The following is a 13,419-nucleotide window of genomic DNA, read 5'->3' on the forward strand; positions in this document are numbered from 1 at the left end:
GAACTAAATGTTGACTCATTTGACAAGAAAAACCAGTGGGAGGAGAGGCCTTAGACTTGGGGTGGGGGTGGGGGTTGTGCCTGGTGGTTCATGTTCTTTCTCCTCTCTCCATAGTGTTACACCATGTCATTTCATCCTAAGGCTGGTTCCAGTCGTGACTATATGATAGTTGTCAGAGGACAGAGGCCAAGTGCTTCTTCCTGCACATCCAGAGGCCTGCTTCTTCCCCAGCATTCTGAGCAAGAGTCCTGAACGTGTCCCTCCCTGAGTGGAACAGCTTACCTCACAGGACTAATCCACAATAATTGTGGCCAGGGAAATGGTTATGTCGATTGATTTATACCAATCAGGATGCATATCTGGAGCTGGGGATGGGCTCATTTCTGAGAAGGACATAGATTATGTGGAGGGCAGGTAGATACTAGTAGGAAAACTGGGGAAAGGGACAAAGATACTAGTAGGAAAACTGGGTGTTCACTACATGGACATCTGGTCTGAAAGACAATAGCAAACCCAGGGCTATGTTTACTGAAAATCACCGTTGGTATTACCAATAAGAAAATGGTTCCCCGATTACAAACGAACAACAGCAACAACAACGTTCCAAGGCCAATATGTTTATTATTTTGTGTTTGACTTAAGATGGCTGAATGATTTCATTTTCAGTTATAAGCATTACATTAATTCCCATGCAAAAACCCAAGACTGCATATGCCTGATTTCAATTGGCTAAAATCCAACTTGTGAGTCTGGACCTTTAAGATCAAATCCAAATTGTTGCTTGACCTTTCCAATAGTACACATCATGGTCATCCTTTGAGATATCAGCTGGGCCCCTGACCTCTCAGACACCACAGTTTGCCATGAGTCCATATCAAAACAGGGAGCCAGTGACTTGTGGTATCTAAACCTGGCAAGTGATTTCATTCATGAAGATAAGACACCTCCACACAAAGCTACCACCCACAGATATGTCCTCGTTCCTGCTCTATAGAAAACCTGCTTTTGAACAGGCATGGTGTCTTCTATTCAGGGATTATAAATTCTTTCTGCCAGTTTTCCCCACAACTCCCAGTAGAAGCAAAGAGACTTTACATAAAAGCTTACCTCTATAACCCCAAAAGCAGTACATACAAAGACACCTACTCTATCAAGTATATTTTCCCCAGCTTTGGATGGTCACATAGCAGGTGTAAAGCTTTACAAACTTCTCTCCATAAGACAGGAACCAGGAATATCAAAGAGGGAAAAACAGGACCCCACAATTAAAGGAGAACGAAACAAATGCAAAGAATCATTCTATTGATCGAGAGAAATGGGTTAAATGAAAAAAAAAATGATAGCATTTCAACAGTGGATGTCAATGTCTATTGAAATACACACACTGGAACTCTGACAATGGCCAAGATTTCATTAGTGCAAATAACAATTATAATGGTATGTTCTTTAATAGGATTTAAATAAGGCTTCAAATAATTACACACGCTAAAACTACCATTTGGAAACCTTAATTCTGTTTGGAAAGTTGTCAAACACACCCTCCAAACCATCCAAAGTTCTGATCTGAGGACAATTACATTCAATGAAGTTGCTTCAAAACACAACTGGTAGCATTATCACTTTCAAAGTCTACATTGTTTGGTGAAAAGGGGGAAACTACTCCCGTCACTGGTCAAAGGGAATAAACCCAGCTAACATACCAGGTAGTTTCCAGGTTCAGATGATTCTCAAATATCTGTAGTGATGAAAGCTCATTAAAAAAAATTAAATAAAAAGACAAAAAAAAACCCCACAAAAAAACCCACAACAGAATCCTGAAGTGTCAGAAAGAGATCTGTTGCCCTATCCTCATTAACAAATTTGCACAAAGCATGAAACAGTAAAAAAGCAAGAGAATTCATGGGCATTTTCGTCTATGGCTCAAGTTCTCCTTAAAAAAACCAAAACCAAAAACCAATGTGACAATAACTACAAAAAATAAACAACAAAATCAGAGGCAGAATATGAAATAGTAATATACTGTTTCAGAGCCTGCACCGTCCTGCAGAACCAGGAAACTTAAAATGTGTTCTTAACAGATCCAATCTAGGCTGGATATGTAAAAAACGGAAAGTCAGCATCACAAACCACACTACACATGATGAGCGTTTGAGAACCAGAAAAAGGGGTGGGGGAGGGGGGAGGCAGCAAAACGCTCAGAAAAATTTATCATCAATTCTGAAATGGGGCCTTGTGACATCATCAGGGTTGATAAAGACAGAGATGGATTTCCCTGGGTTCTCAGTCACTAGCTGTTGCAGTTTTTTGGCCAAACGGTCATCAGGCTGGTTGGGGTCCCCTCCGTCGGACTGCGGGGAGGGGATGCTGGTGGTGCTGCCCCGCCTCTGGAGCTCCAGCGTCAGCCGGTTGGCCGCCTTGACGTGCTCGATGGCCGTGCGCAAGTGCTCCGCCGGGTCCGAGCGGACGGAGGAGAGCTTCCGCGCATGGAGCATGACGGTCTCCTCTGACAGGTGCTCCAGCATGTTGCACTGAGGGATGAAATAATTGGGGCACATCTTGTTGACTAGACAGTGTTGTAGGTCATCGATGAGGCCCAGCAAAAAGTGCGCTGCATAGTCTTCTTGGGCCAAGTAGTTGGCAGGAAGTCTGTCACAGGCCCAGAGCATCATGCTCCGCAGGTGATAGGGGCTGATAGCCTTGGGCCGGGACAGGAGTTTAATGATGATGGCTTTGCAGGCCTGGTAGGCCTGCATGAGGCTACTAGAGATGCACTTCTTCAGCTGCACCTCGCTCCTGGCAAAGGACAGCCGCCATTCATTGTCCTTCTTACCCTTGTATGAGCAAGCAGGCACCAAGTAAAACCCACTGATGACCTCTTCCTCAGTGATCTTCCCATCCCAAAAGTGGTTCTCCATGAGCCAGCTCTGGGCCACTGCAGGCCAGCCCTTGAAAGATACCACAGGGACGATATCATACAACATGCGACTGCTCCCCACTCCCAGAATGATGGAGATGATGGTCCCGTTCTTCTCTACCTTTTCCACCTTTGGCATCCCTCGCTGGGGTTTCTTCTGGATCTCCGAGAGGACAATGCTGATGGAGTCATAGAACCAGTCGGCCACTTTGGTTGGGGAGAAGAAGTAGTTGGTGGCACCATTGATGTGATCCACGATGGTGCAGCAGTCTTTCCACTTACTGATTGTCCCCTCGTCAAAGAGCCGGAGGCTCAGCCAAGAGTGGCACAAGGCTGAGTGGCGCATGTCGAGTGTCACAGGCTGATTACGGTCATGCAGCTTAAGGGCTGGCACCAGAAGAGTGAAGTCCATGTCGTAGTCTGTCCCCCGGGCATAGACATTCAGCTCATCTAAGTCCAGGTCCACCACGCCTTCCCGGACTCCCCCGGAGAGCAACAGGTACTCATTGGCCACTGGAAGTTTTTGGTCCAGCTTTTGCACCATTCCTAGAAAAGCAGAAAGAGAAAACACTATTACAGGAAGCACAGATACCAGACTCTTTGGCATCAATGTAGAACGTGCTGAGTTTCCAACACCCACTATTCGCTTCCGGTGCAAATTCAGATCTCAGGCTGCCACACGGACCCAGCCAGCAGTATTTTCTTCTTTCTCATACATGCGAGAATACATCCTTTACTGAGTGGGAGAATTACAGTAGACTTTTCTCTTGTGGCAAGAGCAGTAACTTTTTCAATCATAAACAGGGGTCTTCCTTCCCCCCATCATCACCATGGTCAGTAGCATCACCATCCACTAGATCATTCAGGCTGAAAACCTCAGTAAGCTTTAATCTTCATTGGCTTCTACAGCCAAATTTTGTCTATATAACCTCTGCAACATTTCTCACTCCTTCCCTGTTCCCCATCTTTGCTGTCATCATACAAAGCCAGGCTCTTTTGTCTCTTGCCAAAACAGCCTCCTCACCCCTAGGTTTGCCCTGCGTAAACATCCCTCTGTGCCAGTGATTCTCAGCGTGGGCTGTGGAGACTGAATGCGGGACACTTTCAGGGGTTGGTGAGGTCACAGCTCTTTCCACAATAACACTAACACATCATTTGTCTTTTTTCACCGTGTTGACACCTGAACTGACGCTTGACGGTATGAAGTAAGTGGAGGGACAAACTGGTAGGCATTCGTGAAGACAGTGGCACTAAACCATACTGGCAGTCCTTGGACTCTTTACTGTACTAGCATTAAAAAAAAAAAAAATTCAAGGGCGCCTGGGTGGCTCAGTCGGTTGAGCGTCCGACTTCAGCTCAAGTCATGATGTCCCAGTTCGTGACTTCGAGCCTCACGTCCGGCTCTGTGCTGACAGCTCAGAGCCTGGAACCTGCTTCAGATTCTGTGTCTCCCTCTCTCTCTCTCTGCCCTCCCCCACTTGCACTCTATCTCTCTCTCAAAAATAAACATTAAAAAAAGGTTTTTTTAATGAAAAATGAATTAAAAAATTATTTAAAAAATTCAGTTTCACTCCAGAAAATCCCTAATGGAAAAGAAAAATGAAATGGGTTAACTTTATTAAATCCCAACTCTTGAATCACCTTTCTTTTTTAAAATTTTTTAATGTTTATTTATTTGTTTTGAGAGAGAGAAAGAAGGGGGCAGGGGTAGAGAGAGAGAGAGAGAGAGAGAGAGAGAGAGAGAGAGAGAGAGAGAGAATCCTAAGCAGGTTCCACACTGTCAGCACAGAGCCCAACACAGCATGGATCCTGACCTGAGCAGAAATCAAGAGTCAGACGCTTAACCAACTGGGGCCACCTGGGGCTGCCTCTCTAATGCTGTGTGACAAAATGGGAAGCAACCAGAATGCACTTCTGCCTCACACTGAAATACAAAAGCTGTCCTCAAGAAGAGGGTTCATGCTAGAGCTGTGGGCTAAGTCAGCTGCTTTGTTTGTGGAAGACCATTTTTACTTTAAAAAACCACGATAAACTACGGGCATTCAGACGTGGGTATCTGATAGACATTTTCATTAAAAAATGAACCAAGTTAGCTTGTCTTCACAAAGGCACACATAACAACTGAAATATTTATTACCAATGAAAAAAACCCAGGGTTTTCAAAAAAAAAAAACCCCACACACACTAAATTTTAGAAAACTCATGTCTTGCATCATGAGCTTAATATCTTCCCAAATGGTATGCTTTTCTAGTACAATTGTGTGGTGATATAAAAAACGTGATTTTTGGATGCTAACGTGAACTCTTTGAGAGAGAGGACTATGTCTCCACTATGTGGTAGGCAGGCATTGGGCTCTGTACCCAGTGGGAATGGAACTGAAGGTATGACTAAATGACAAAGGAACAAAAAGATAGAATTAAAGGGACTGAACCCATTAATGGGATGAATTGTTTAAATAAAGACTAAATGTAAATGACTGTCCCATCCACATACAACCATGCCCTTCCTGCCAGCATCACTCTCTGTGACATACGTAACAAATTTTCTCCAAAGATCGCAAAGAACTATCACAAACTACAATTCCATTATTCACTGCAATTACTTTGAATCAACATGGCCTATTATTAATAAGACAATCCAAATGCAAATAGATAAGCCTTGTATACATGCTTACACTACCGTTTTATTTCAGAATTTAATACTCAAATGAAATAAAAATGTGCTCTCTTCTGTTCTTTAAGATCCTATTTTCCAAACCACATTAACCATGAAAAACTCTCACTTAGTGCCATTTCTGTACATATAAATAGGAATACAGCAAGCTACCACTTTTGTTTTAAAAAAATCCATAATTGGTCAGAAAGAATCCAGTATACCTGACTGGAGGCTGTTTCTCACACTCCTGCTGTCAGTGCTGTCCCTTAAGGACTGGCTGCCAAGAGCCAGCTCAACCAAAGTCATGTCCTGGACTTGGGGGGAGGATGGGGATACATATCAATCTGGGAATGCCCCGGTTCAGGATACTCTGAAAAACCATTCAAATCCAGAGTTCCCGGGGGTGGAGGTGGGGGGGTCAGCTAAGGCAGACACTGTGGTCTTCAAAGACACCTGACTTCTCCCTCTGCCTGATCCTCCTTAGGGTCCCTCCCTTCCATGGTGGCTGATCCCAGGGGTGTTTCTTAATAAATATCCTAACTCCATTCCAGGGACTGGTTCCTAAGTAACCCAATGTAAGACATTACATACCAACCAAGCAAAAGCAGCCTTTGCTACAATGTCAGCATGGAAAATTTATCTTCCTTTTCCTTTTATTTTTTTAATGTTTATTTATTTTGAGAGAGAGTATGGGTGTGCACATGCGCAGGCGAGTGGGGCGGGCAGAGAGAGAGAGAGAGAGATACAGAGAAAGAGAGAGGGAGAGGGAGGGGGAGGGGAGGGGGAGGGGAGGGGGAGGGGGAGGGGGAGGGGGAGGGGGAGGGAGAGGGAGAGGGAGAGGGAGAGGGAGAGGGAGAGGGAGAGGGAGAGGGAGAGGGAGAGGGAGAGGGAGAGGGAGAGGGAGAGGGGAAGAGAGAATTCCAAGCAGGCTCTGCGATGTCAGCACGGAGTCTGCTCACCAACCGTGAGATCATGACCTGAGCAGAAATAGAAATCAAGACTCAGAGGCTTAACTGACTGAGACACACAGGTGCCCCTATGTTCCTTTTAAAAGCGGTTTTCAAAAACCAAATTTAGTAACCAAGGATTAAAAGTTACCATTAACACCAAGACAAAGAAAGATTCATTTCTCAATTGTTACCATGTTTCAGTATTAACCTCATCTTTATAATGTAACAAATGTCACCACCTCAAGTTTTAGCTACAGGATAAACAGGTAAGATTTGCTTCTCAGAATCTAGAACAGGTTGGGAGAATCATTTTCACTATTTTATGGGCTCACAGGTAGGCAGTTGCTTTCAAAGAGGGATATTTGATAATGAAATAATTTGTCATTATTTCAAATATTTTTAAATTGTAGCATGTGGAGTGCCATAAATACATGTAGGAGATATGTTGAAATATTATAATTAATAAATAAGAGCTGAACAAATTAGAAGTGGTATTATAATTTGGATACCACATCACTGTTCCCTCTTAGGCATAAATGACTCAAAACTCTATACATTGTTTTCTGTCCTAAACAGGATGAAGCTGGCTTTGAGCATACTACCAAGGACCTGTCTAGACAACCAGAATAAGTTGTGCATTAACAGGCTGAGTATAATTTGTTTGCAAATGTGCCAGGTAAGAAAAAGCTAAACTGGGGCACCTGGGTGGCTCAATAGGTTAAGTGTCCGACTCTTGATTTTGGCTCAGGTCACGATCTCATGGTTTCATGAGTTCAAGCACCGCATTGGGCTCCGTGCAGGCAGCATGGAGCCTGCCTGGGGTTCTCTTTCTCCCTTTCTCTCTCTGCCCCTTCCCCACTTACACTGTCTCTGTCTCTCTCAAAATAAATAAATAAAACTTAAAAAAGAAAGAAAGAAAAAGCTAAAATTCACTTCTGCCCTCTACTGGATTAAAGAAGTTTTAATATGTTGCCACTTGTTAGCATATACACTAAAACATTCCTGCCAGTAATAAAATGGTCTTTCCTCCCCAGTGTGGCTTATGCACCAGTTAAAATGCTGCCCCTCCTTTCAGGAGACATAAAACTATTTGTCTAAATTCTGTTTTCAGGCGTTAGGTTAATTTTGGACACTTAACTCCTTTAAAGGGCAGAGAGAACTTTAGCAGCAGAGAAAATATTGCTGAGGCTCATTTGCTAAGCTCCTAAAAGTTAGAAATACAGTCCCCAAGGCCAGTTGTTCCAGAAGCTAATCCCCTGTGGCACCTACATTTACATTTACCTGCCTGAGCCAATTAGTATGCAGTGTTACCACTGATTTGGTAACACACTGGAGCCTGCCCCAGCATTCTACAAACTCAGATGCCCTCCTTGAAAACTTTCCTAGGCCAAGTTGAAATGAAAATGAGCTGACATCAGCTATCATGGTAGATGGGTTGCCATGCAACTGAAATACAGCCAGGGGCTGGAGGGAAAAAGGCAGAGGAGAAAAAAAAAAAAATTCAACCCTACACTTTGGCCACGGACACCAGTTCTGACAAGTGCTTCTTTGAATTGATCCAAAGATTTCTGTGTAATTACAGGAGGGTGAGATCAAGTGACTGGCTGTTTAGCTATTAGCAAATTATCCAAAACCAAGAGTGAGAATAAAACGAAGATACACACAGAACGCTGAGCGTGTCAGCAGGAGAGAGAGAGCGTATTCCCTTGGGTCGGTCTCCCGTTTTTCATGGAAGCATTGGCACATGTTTGCTCTTAAAAACACAAAGTAAAACTGCCACCCAGCCTCCCTTCCTGTAATTGATTCCTTGATTTTGCTTTATTCCGTAGTTTCTACCTAAGAAGACCTTAATTACTGGTGTAACTGGTAACTAAAGAGTTAACAGGGCAGCTAAACCAGGCTGCAACTCTTTTACCCAAATCTGCTAGTTCTCAGGCATGCTGTCTGCTACCCTGTTTCTATAGCATAATATTCTTGCCTGACACCCAGTGATAACCAAGTGTTAATTCAGTTGTTTTGCAGAGACTCAAGATTTCATCAAAAAGCCATCCAAACCAGTCAGGACCCCTGGCCTCCTCTTTGAGAACAAGGAAAGGAAAATAACACTCCTCAGTAGCTTCTCTCCCCTTTATCCGGACCCTTTTCCACTTGTCTTTAGCAATCCTGGACCCCCTCCTTTGGGTAGGTAGATTTAAGGCTTGCCCCGCCTCCACCTCTTTGGCTGCCTCTTGAAGAAACCCTTTCCTTGCTGCACACTCAGTGTCTCAGTGATTGGTTTTGCTATGCACTAGACAGATGGACTTGGGTTCTGTTACACTGGGGCCTCAAGTTTAAGGAATGACTTCCATGTCATCCACTTAGTCCTTTGCTGATCCTCCATAGAATGTCAAGTGAAAAATGGGACTCTGTCCCTGGCTCCCTCATATTCTCATGAATGAAACTTGATCACACTCCAGTGACTTCATACTCCAAGCCATCATCGCTCAAGCATATGCTGCCAGATTGTTAACACCAGAACACAGGAACTGGGTATGGTTTCCAGCTTCACAGTGTCACTCCAGTAGATACGGGGGGGGGGGGGGGGGGGTGGGGGGGGTGGGGGGGGCTCAAGGAGGTAATTTAATAAATGCTAAGTAGATAAGGTATTTGTGCAGATTCCATAAAAAACAAAACAAAACAAAGCTGTTACCCATGTTGAAGGGAGAAAGATATGTCAAAGAGGTCAAATGTTTATGTCTTATTTTTATAATAATTTTTTGAAGTTTATTTAGTTATTTTGACAGCGAGAGTGACAGTGAGAATGGGGGAGGGGCAGAGAGAGGGAGAGAAAATCCCAAGCAGGCTCCCTGTGCTGTCAGCACAGAGCCTGAAGCAGGGCTTGATCTCACGAACTGTGAGATCATGACCTGAGCCGAAATCAAGGATCGGATGCTCAACCCACCGAGCCATCCAGGTGCCCCAATTATGTCTTATTATTAAAGCTACAGAATTAGATCAGCTTTGTCTCTCTCTGTATCTTTGACTATGTATACAAAAGATTTCTACGTAAATTAAAAAAAAGACCTGAGCATTTCAATAATATTCATTTCTAAAAAAGTGTTATCTTTTCTACCCAAACTCATGTGACACACCAATAACAGTGCCTCATGACAGTCAGTGACAGTTAATAGTAGGAAAGGTACAGAATATAACGATGTTGACAAAATGCTTCTGTGATTCTGATACATCTCCTTGGGGAACCATCTATTGGTTGTTAATACATAATAAAACCTTGCTATAAAAAATTGATTTACACTTCAAAGAAATAAATGTTTTTGTCAGGCTTACTTGACATTCTGAGAAACATTCTGAGAAGTAGGCTGCCCACCTTATTCCAAGAAAGGCACCAATCTGCAGGAGTTTTAATGATACCAGTTCGGGGAAGATTTTCTTCATTCGTGGCAAGAAATCATGGAGTCTCTCACCTTACAGAGGAGGTTCAGAAAGGAGAAATAACTCATTCAAGATCACACAGCCCAGATGACAGATTAACAGCATTGTCTTATTTCCACAGTTGTTGCAAAGGTCAGAATGGCATATATATACTGTTTTCCTTATGACAACAACTGAACTTGACATAAATGCAGAATGCTTGAAAGGAAAGTAGCAGGGGGTCTGAAGGTAAAGTGTCAACTTTGAGCTTTCATTGGTCAAAGCTGTAGTGTGGCCTTGAGCAAGCAGCAGAACATGTCTGAGCATCCACATTTATCATAAGGAAGAATAGAATCTTACCATAGATAGATCTAATATAAGATACCTATCACAGATCTAATCATAAATAGAATTTATCATAAGGAAGAATCTTGCAAGAAGCTATTACCATTCCAAAATAAATAGACTATAAGACACAGGAAATAGAGAAGTAAGACACGATTGGAACCTCCCAGCTTTTCAATAATCTGCTGAGTGGTCATTAATATTAATGGTTGTAACAATATATTCCATAATGCAAAGAGTCTGTTTTACTTGGCATAATTTCTGAGACAAGTGCATGTAATCTTATTTAAATCTTTTAAAAAACTGATTAACCCGTGTATGGTAAAAACTAACTATATATGGTAATAGGACTGATTCAAAAGATGCCTCTTCAAAGGAGTCTCCCCTGATCTTCCCTTGTTTTGATACAAATGTGTATGCAAGAGCACTGGACTAAGATAGCCTTGGGTTTAACTGTGGGTTTGCCATTTACTACTTAAATAACTCAGACAAGTTATTTAACCTCTTTATGTTTCCAATTCCTCATCTATTTAAAAAAAACCAACCAACCACATAACCACACTTACAGGGTCGATATGAAATGTCTAAGCACATAGTAGATATTTCATTAATTTTCCCCATATGTTCTTCCCTTTCTCCACTACCTGTAAAACTGGAATAGCAAACACCACCTATTCCATAGAGTTGTTCTGAAGATTTAACTAAGCCTGTCTAAGGCCTTTAGCACATGCAAGGCATATAAAACATATTAGGTGAAGGGAGATGGATAGAGTATTCTCTCCCTTAGCTGTGCTCAGACTGCTGCTGGCCCACGGGTGCCTCCTCTGCTGAAGGCTATCGTGTGGGATGGCACCCAGCTTGGCAAGCAGAGGGCAGACCTGATTCCAGCCCTTCCTTGTTCCTTCTGAACAAATGCCCCTGCATTATAAATACCTGTACACCCCTATGGAGGGCCTTGGTCTGAGTTCTTACATTAGCACTTTCTATGCCTATTGAATAGCGGGCTGTACTCACGGCTTATTTTTCCCCCTAAATAAGATAACAATATAAAGCATTTGACACAGTAATTGGCAAAGAAGCTCAGCAAATTGTCACAGCCAATTGTCCATAAGCTCCTGCAGTCAGGTTTTATTACTACAGTGGCTAACACAGATCCTGGGATCAGAAGGCAACTGCTTGTTGAGTGTACCATTGTGTCAGTCAATGCCAGTACCCCAGTAACACATCCCAAGGATCATGGGATTTGCTACACAACATAATACGAAATACTGCCAGCATATATCTGTAAGATCATTGACTAATAATTCAAAAGTCAGAGTGAAAGGGGCTCCGGGTGGCTCAGCCAGTTAAGCATCCGATTCTTGATCTCAGCTCAGGTCTTGATCTCAGGGTCATGAGTTCAAGCCCCACGTTGGGCTCTGTGCTAGGCATAAAGCCTACTTAAAAAAAAAAAAAAAGGCAAAAGTCATAATGGAAAAAAAAGCGTAATTTTTAAATCAGTTTCTTTGTCACAGTCTACTATGCTATTCTGAACACAATGAGCATGAGTTAGGCCTGAAATCAAGTCTGATTCACCCATGAACAACATAATTAACCACTCTGGGCATCTGTTGGGGAATGAAGTTAGGGAATGACAACTAAAATTTAGTTGGTGGTCACAGGGATAAAATGAGAACAGGCACACCAAATAACTTAGCATGTGGTCTGGTACCTACTCGGCAGCCAATAAAGACAGAGATCTGAGAACATGCATACAGTACACATTATCAATATATTTTCCTCATCTCATAAGTCTTGCCCTTTCTTTTTTTTTTTCTTTTTAGTTCTTAGGACAGTTTAAAAAGTCATGGCTTTTGCCAATTAGAACTTCTTGGCAAGATTCAAAGGGGCATCTTATTAGCTCCACCTAGAAGCTTCCCATAGCCACAACAGGCCATGAAAGCTACATATTGTCAGTTTTACAAGGCATGTTCACTTTAGAAGGCTCATTCCTGAAAGATGAAAAAAACAACAGCAAGTGGAAAGCAAGAATACTGCCAATATGGTATTAAATGGCTACCCGAGGACACCAACATATATCAGTGATGACCAGACCACCTTTCTCTGGATCTTCAGAAGAAGTGAGAAGTTTGTGATGGAGGCGTTTAGATCTAAGTCAGCTGTACCCCATTAACCTCTGCCTGAGACTCAGATAAGTGTGGTTTGCATTGAAAGGCATTTGGGGATGTCTGTGCAACCACTTATCTTCTCTGAAACTGGAAAGCTGGGTTTGATTGGGGAATGGGGTTGTCTACATTTTAGAAGAGAAATAATATAGTAAGCTACATTCAGGAACTTGCAGAAATGGACAGAATTCAAAACTCAGGTTTAATTTGTTCATGCATGCAACACGTAGTATTAGTGGCTCCTCTCAGCCAGTACTGTGCTAGGTGCCGAAGATACAAAGGTGAAGAGAAACACACAGCCCCAGTACATAACACTTATCATTTAGTGAGAAAGCCACATATAATTGTATCAGTCAGGACAGATGCAGTTATGCTGAGTAACAAAGCTAAAGTCTCAGTAACTTAAAACAACAAAGTCTTGTTTTCATTCAGGCTGTATGACCATGAGGGGTTGGCTGGAGGCTCTTCTTTTCTTAAACCAGGACCCAGGCAGCTAGAGCAACCCTCATTTAGAACTTCACAGTTACTCACTGCAGGAAAAGAAAGCCCTGGAGGATCTCTTCAGCAGTTAAATGCTCTGGCCTGGAAGTGACAGATGTCATTCTCATTCATAAATCACTGGCCAAAACCAAACCAGTCACATGGTCTCACCCAACCCCCGGGAAGAAAGTACAATTCTACCTCCAGCTGAGAAGGTAGAGAGACAGAAATATTTGAAAAGGAGCATGAACAGCTCTCACACTAATCAAATAATCATACACTAATGAACATGTAATTATAAGCTGAGATAATAATACTGAAGGAAATGAATAAAGGTCCTAGTGAAAACACAGAAGAGGAAGTGGAGTGTGTATCATTTAGCCTGGAGAATAGAAAATTCAAGAAGGCCATGAGATCCACCTTTAAATATTTGATGAGTCACCCCGGTAAAGAAATGGGCTTTACCTATAGGATTCCAGTAAGTAGAAGGCATAGAGA

The 13,419-nt window shown here is 42.6% G+C and overlaps 1 protein-coding gene across 1 annotated transcript in view; it reads right to left on the reverse strand.

The window, feature by feature from the left end:
- Window positions 1–601: 601 nt before the first annotated feature.
- MB21D2 (Mab-21 domain containing 2) overlaps window positions 602–13,419 on the reverse strand; it is a 115,939-nt gene continuing 103,121 nt past the window's right edge. The window contains exon 2 of the mRNA XM_025913989.2: window positions 602–3,460. Coding sequence (XP_025769774.1) covers window positions 2,196–3,460 — 1,265 coding nt within the window. The 3' untranslated portion in view covers window positions 602–2,195. The remainder of the gene's footprint in view (window positions 3,461–13,419) is intronic.

This window comes from Puma concolor, chromosome C2 (genome assembly GCF_028749965.1).
Source record: "Puma concolor isolate L17-30 chromosome C2, mPumCon1.1.hap2, whole genome shotgun sequence".
Taxonomy (NCBI): Eukaryota; Metazoa; Chordata; class Mammalia; order Carnivora; family Felidae; genus Puma; species Puma concolor.